Source organism: Sinocyclocheilus anshuiensis, unplaced genomic scaffold (genome assembly GCF_001515605.1).
Source record: "Sinocyclocheilus anshuiensis isolate Anshui unplaced genomic scaffold, SAMN03320099.WGS_v1.1 scaffold718, whole genome shotgun sequence".
Lineage (NCBI taxonomy): Eukaryota > Metazoa > Chordata > Actinopteri > Cypriniformes > Cyprinidae > Sinocyclocheilus > Sinocyclocheilus anshuiensis.
The window spans coordinates 2553070-2560100 of NW_015546102.1; the positions used below are offsets into that span (position 1 = coordinate 2553070).

Here is a 7031-nt window from a genome sequence, read left to right on the forward strand (position 1 = left end):
AGAGGGAAAACCCCTCTTCAAACTCATCGGCCAGATCCACCTGCAATCCCCACGAGCTCATTCTCCTCCGTGCCTCAGCAGCGGTGGGTCCTGAATCGCGGGAAGCAGATGGCTGGCGTCTTTCCTCGAAAAGAGAGACAAACGAGAGCAGAGCTTTTTCATTGGAAAAACGCTCGCAGTGCATGCCGATTGCCCTCTCGGAGACATCGCGTACGTGCTCTTCGCCCAAACAAATGATGCATAGATCGTGTGTGTCATCAGATGTTAAACAACGACAACACGGATGCACACATCCTCTTAAACGCTTGAAGAAACCTAGTGCTCGCCATAACGATATGAATCGATATCGCTCTTACCACAGAAATGCACGCTTCAAACAAAACAGTCAATGAAGACGAAGAAGAGGATGATGTGTTCTCCCGGTGCTTATTTATACTATAGTCGCACCAGTAGTGACATCATGGCTGTCGCCGGCCAACGTGTTGTTTGTGTTTTTTCAATGTATGCTTCAGACACGGGTCACGACGAGGCGTTCCCGATAGCGACCCCTATAGGACGCAGTTCGAAGTTCCCATGAAAGGGAACTGTATTATTTAAGTGTAATGAGCTGTCTTTATGAATTTTATTTTATGGGAAATTTATTTTATTTTAAAAGATAATGAAGCCTGAAAATATATGGTGGAGAACCTACTGGATACATTGTGCCTTACAGACCTGTTTTATTCATTTTGCTGAATTACAGAACGTACAATTAAATATATTGTGATATTTTAAAAGCAAAGAAACTCTAAACTGATTTTATGGTCAATTTGTTTTTCTTCAATTATTTGTTTTAATTTTACATTTGGTTTGAGAGTTTTTTTAGGCTTTTTTCTTTTCATTTAGAATAGGTTACTGCTTTGGAAGGCATATATCACATATGCACAATTGTCTGCATTTTAGTTACATCATGTTTCAAGTCAAAGTTTAAGTCTTGAACAAAAAGAAAAAAACAAGACTTTTACATCTTTACCATAGCTTACCACAAGAGTGAGCTACTGAGACCAGAATGCAACACTTATTCTTCACCAATGAGTGTCTCCCTGTTCCTTTTAATTATGAATGTGTTGCACAATCTGAACATGCTTTCTGGGCCATTAGGGGATTTTTGTTTAAAAATGTAAAACAAGAAGGAATTGATCCTTAAAATGAAAAAGTACTTACAGTCTGTGAGTCAGAACAGCCGGCATTGTAGCTACTCTCCCAGGATCAGGAAACAGTCCTCCATAAAATGTGCTGAATACATCTGAATATTTGGGTTGAACTGTTCTGGAACAGTGTTGTAAATACAACTTAACCACTGAGTTCTAGTCGTGTCCTCTTTTGGAAGGCCAAAGTAGTTTCGCTTTCATAACGAAACACAGCATCACACACGGCGGGCTAGAATGAGGAACAGCCGGCGGGCTTGCGGCAACCACATGTGACGACCCCGGGCTGGACTCCACTTCGTCCACGGTGAAAGCCGATCCGGCGATCCACAGTGCGAAGTTGATGTATTTCCTCAGCGACCAGCACGGATCAGCTCTAGGCATGACGAAGCGGATATCGTCCTCTTTTGGAAGGCCAAACAAGGTAGTTTCGCTTTCACAACGAAACACAGCGCCTTCACATGGCGGCGGCAACAATACTACAGTGAGAATAAAAGTTACGCCTTCTTTCTTTGCATGAACATTTGGGTGGAAATCTTCCCACATCGTGACGTAGACGTGGGGGCGTGTTAGAACGAGCCGTTTTAGGTAGGTGTGGTTGACTCTTAAATTTTATAAAGAATATCTCTTTGGATTTGAGACTTTAGTCTTTGTAACTTTACAGATCTTCGTTATGCACCAAGAGCTTGTAACACTCCAAAGAGAAAGGAAAAATTTAAATCGCATCATAGGACCCCTTTAAGTTAAGTTTTGGTACCTCTTTAAAAAAAAGAAATACAAATTCATGACAAGTATAATAATTTATTTGCTGTTTCTATCTTGTGAAGTTCCTAGACATTTAAAAAACACAATAAAAAAAACACATTTAAAAATATATATATTTTATGAATCTTAAATATTGTTTCTGCTGGATATAATACTGTATACACAAAGCAGCTAATACACATGTATTTCTGAAGAAAATAATAAATAATGCCATTTAATAAACAAATACAGTTCAATTCATCCATAACAAAAAGTAAAATCAAAGGTCCGATATGTAAACATATCATGTAGTGTTAGTGTTTCATAGAAACCAGTCCAGTGCTGTACTGCAGCTGTGCTACGCACACACAGGTTCCACTCAGTGCAAAAACGGTTACAGTCCAGCTGTACATCCCGTTCTGAGCTCAAACAGCAGAAATGTTGTATTCCTTTATGCCAGAGTCTATACTACAGTCTCCTTGGCCATCGATGTTTGTCTTCGTGCTTGTTTACAGCGAACCACGATCAGAACGATTACCGCAATTACAGAAGCCAGTATAATGAGCGCTGCTCCTCCAATCACAGCCAGTCCATACTCTGGAAAAGAAAGGAATATTAAACGATCATATTTTTACAAAACAGTCTATAATTCATTTTAATGCATTCTATTTAAGTGGAAAGCTTAGTTAGGTGGTGTGTTGGTGTGTGATGTTAAAACGGCATTTGATAAACCAGTATAGAAAAGAGCAGTGCACATGTACCATGTCAAATGTAATGGACAATGATTTGGCAATTTTAAATTCACATAAGACACAGCATTTAAGTTATTGCATGCCTGTTGCTCAAATCCAGCACAAATAACAGTTCTCTGCTAGTTTGTATGGAAGGTCAATGATAAAAGTGATTTTTTTTTCTCATTGTTTTATTTTAAAAATCTAGATTGAAAAGTGTGCCAAGTTCATAAACTTTTGGCAAAAGTTTTATAAAATTGAACAAAACTTTAAATTTAATAACATATATATATATATATATATATATATATATAAGAGAGAGAGAGAATAATATATAGTAATATAATATATATATATATATAGAGAGAGAGAGAGAGAGAGAATAAGTATTAATATCAAAGTATTAATTCATAACGAAAAATTAATTTTATTAAAAACATATTTTACGTTATGAATTAATACTTTAATAAATTAGTCGATTAAAAAAAAGCATAATTGATTAAATATTTAAAATTATTTTTTGTTAAATATATTCACAAATCTCAATCACCAATTTATAAATAATGTATTTTTAATAAATGAATAGATAAATCATCATGGACCCTGAAATATTGTGAGTTTGAAAACTGTTTGGAGAAACCTGAAAGAACATTCAACAAAAGTTTCAATTTATTGACTCTAAACAATGCAACTCTTTAAATAGTTTTTAAATATTTAAAATGTAATGTTTTAGTTTAAACAAACCTTATTTTTTTTATACATTTATGAATGAAAGTATTTTTTATTAAATTACTAGATTATATAATGGAAATGGATAGAAACTGATGCTGAAATATTGCGAGTTTGAAAACTCCAGGTGCAGAAACAGCTTCCCACACAACTCAATGGAGCCCTGTCGGCCCTGGTCAGTGCGAGTAATGGCAGTGTGTGTGTCATCCTCCCTCCTCTACTCGGTTAACTGAACCGGCCTCTTCATGCTTAACAACCTTCCTGTTTTCCGTAACACTGCAATTCTAGACAGCTAAATCTTTGAGCAAACGTTGAATCACTTGGAATACTTCAATACTCCTTTGCCATCTTCCTCGGTCTCTAAAATGGGTGTAACACCCTAGTAAATGTCAAAAGTAAGCTGTCAAGTATTAGATGATAAGCTTACCCTCAATCAGGGTCTTGTGCTCCTGCGGTGAGCACTTGGGGAGGCTCCACTCTCCGACCCTCTTGTCTCCTTTACGAGAGGGGATGTATGCCGCCACGCTGAAGCAGTAACTCTGATCCTCATCTAGACTATTAAACTCTGCTTTGCTCTCATCCACAATTAGAATTTTCTGAAAACAAACCAGCCAACAGGCCATTACAGATTGCAATTCAGAGGGCATTTAAATAAGAAACGCGTGGCACATAATCTTCAATAGCATCTATAGCTTGTAAACGTGCTTATACTCACTTTCCCTGTGCTTCCAGCCTTGTTGTATGCAATCTTATACTTGAGATTTTTCTTAAAGACATCACGGATGTTCAGAGATCTGCCATCTTTGTGCAAAGCTGTGATGGGGTCTTGTATGATCAGCACAATCTTCTTGTTCTCATTCACCTTCAACTTAAACTCAGGTCTTCCAATTATAGCTACATGAAAAAGAAAAAAAAATATTAAAGCAACTGCTTTAAACAAAAATTGGTTGAATTTCAAAGGAGGAGGTGTTGGACACTCACTGTCGTTATAAGGACAGAACGTCTTTGATCTGGTGTATGGGGGCTCCACATAGTCAGAAGACCCCAGCGGAGACTCCGAGAGGACATCAGCAGAATAAACCCCCTTGAGTTCTAGTTCATTAGTCAGGTCACACTCGGTCTCAGAGCTTCTAATGCAGTGAGGGTTTCTACCTTTGTCCCTACCAACTCTGCAGAGGAAAATAATGCTGGTTAGAATCCAGTCAATACATACTTACTTTACTTTGTGTTGAATTTTAATCACAAAATAACGTTAATGTGAACAATACAGATCAAGACTAAAGCAAAGCTATGCACTTTAAATTAGATACTTGTGTACTTGCCTTGAAAATTCAACTGTGTATGTGTAGTTGACAGGTTTAGGTCCCCATGTTAGGATTGTTTTGAAATTGTAAGATGACCATGAGACATTTGTTGCTTTGGTAAGCTTGCCCACTTCCAAATATGCTAAATAGGACAGAGGACATCAGCCAAATCAATACAGTATGAAACGCATCATGTAGCTTTCATGGTTTCCATTATGAACCAACCTTGAGATACAACAAAACTACATCTAAAGTTCACACTGCTATACTACAGTGTGCCATGCCATAATGTAATGTACAGTGCAATAGGATACTACAGGACTACACTACAATACCATGAGTAAACAGTTAATATTTGGATTATCCCTAAAATCTTACCTGGGGATCCGTTTACGAGCGTAAACCAGACAAGGAAAAGTGCCGAAAACATTACAGTCTTGCTTTCCATCGTTTGTGATAGCAAACAGTCCAAATTAGGCGTAAAATCTTTAATCCAATGTATCCCTCTGAGGAGCGCGTTTGTCATTTAAATCTCCCAGCAGCCGCCTGTATTTATAGCGTGTGTGCGAGAGCTCTCGCGCTGCCAGCCACAGAGTGGACTCGTCATGAGTCATGAATGGCGCTCCGCCCCTTTCTTAACTTTGGGGTTTTGTCACTGGCTGGGCATCCATCGTAGCGCGCACCTTATGACCATATATGGTTATCCGGGTACCGGTTTAATGCAGATAATCTACAAACCGAAGCACGTACTTTAAAACATTTGACAAGACGCTTGCCTGTGGTTTTTTGCAATGTCATCATGTTATTTTGTCATTAAATTGGTCATTTCTTCTGTTTTTTAGCTGCCCTTAGACTGTGCTGTGCAGGAGAATTAAGATTAGACATTCATGAATTCAATTTAGTTGTTTAACTATCAATCATCCAAACTCTGACATGGGAGATTTATTTGCATTTTAAGGTTTTGTCAGTTGTAATATAAAAGCTACTTTAAAAGTGAAGTTTATTTTCCTGTATGCACTATTCATTATTATATGCACTATACAAAGAATCATAATTTCCCATTCTAAATTTCCATAGGTTTTCTTAAAAAAGCTTTTTCTTCAGTCAGATGTTCCACTCTTGTGTGCCATCTTGTGGGGAAGATTCACTCTTAAGTAACTCTGTGGCAAAGAACATCATACCAGCCGAGCATGATTTGTGTAACCACAGTTCATGTGCCTCTGACTTGAGTTCATTATGAGCAAACAAAATTATAATTCTGGAAACTTCATATGCCTATGGAAAAAAACCCCGGATGCGCTCCTTCTAGCTAACCCCTACAAATATTTATTTTTGTGTCAAGCCGGTCACTTGAATTTACAAGACTTAGGACAAAATATTTGAAGTGCATGGCCCCTTTCTTTCTTTATAAGAGGCCTTGTCGGATCACCCGACTGCCAGGAAAGCGATCTTGGCTGTACTTACTGGTCAAAACCCAAAAAAGGTATTAGGTGAATCTTCTTTTCAAAACATTTCATTTTTAAAATCAGATAAGGAGATACAAATGGCACAACTGGCTATGATTGATGGAAATACTTGTGGATAATTAGTCAGATTGAAAACATTTAGCAACTCTGTTAATTTAGATCATGTGTTCTGTGAAGGAAAGATTAACAAAGAGGAAATAGATGGCAGATGAGATCAATTTTGGCTACAACAAAGAACATTATGAACCTCTGCTTCTTAATAACACAGGCTTTATTGGCTAAAATAAGAAAAGGCTGCTATTGTCTAAAGGTCTCTGCTGTCATACATTCTCACGTGTGGCAAATAAAATCATCCATTCAAAGCATAATAACCAGTAAAATGTTCTACTGCTACCAATATTACTCTGAGATGATTCATTCTGTTGATTATTAGGAGGCTACAAAGATAAACTCATTTCTAAATGACAGAAGATTAATTAGTTTATGTTAAGAGTTTACATCAGTTGACCTAAATTTAAATGTTTAGAGTAGTTGCAATGTCAGTTTGTTTATTTATAAGTGCTAAACATTTGAAATACTTTAAACTGTTTGAGTAATATTGCAATTTGCTTCCTGTGACTGTTTAATTAAAGTTTAAGTGGAAGTCCAGTCATTCCTAATGCGTGACATATAATATGAGATTGAGGCATCTTGACAGTCACGCACTAGAAAGACATTGGCCAGACAGGGCATATCATAAGAGCATGACATAATGCCATACTTTGAGATGATACAATTTTATGAACATGACAGGACATCGTGGACTTCATATTTGGGGTGAACTGAAAAGTCATGAAATGTAACAGTTTTGTAAATTATTTAAACATTAGT

The 7031-nt window shown here is 37.1% G+C and overlaps 1 protein-coding gene across 1 annotated transcript; it reads right to left on the bottom strand.

The window, feature by feature from the left end:
- Positions 1-2070: 2070 nt before the first annotated feature.
- On the bottom strand, positions 2071-5285 carry LOC107700522 (tissue factor). Its single transcript, XM_016502202.1, has 6 exons — positions 5074-5285; positions 4714-4837; positions 4373-4560; positions 4107-4285; positions 3819-3987; positions 2071-2528 (listed from the first exon to the last, which is right to left on the bottom strand). The coding sequence occupies exons 1-6, from the start codon at positions 5219-5221 to the stop codon at positions 2395-2397; spliced, it is 942 nt and encodes a 313-aa protein (XP_016357688.1). The 5' UTR covers positions 5222-5285; the 3' UTR covers positions 2071-2394.
- Positions 5286-7031: the final 1746 nt, after the last annotated feature.

Excerpts from the sequence above, each read along its gene's own strand:
- LOC107700522 (XM_016502202.1), bottom strand. The coding sequence starts at position 5,221 with ATGACAAACGCGCTCCTCAGAGGGATACATTGGATTAAAGATTTTACG. Across the intron at positions 4,286-4,372 it reads GTTCTGTCCTTATAACGACA|CTATAATTGGAAGACCTGAG; the intron begins GTGAGTGTCCAA and ends TTTTTCATGTAG. Across the intron at positions 2,529-3,818 it reads GCACAAGACCCTGATTGAGG|AGTATGGACTGGCTGTGATT; the intron begins GTAAGCTTATCA and ends TTTCTTTTCCAG.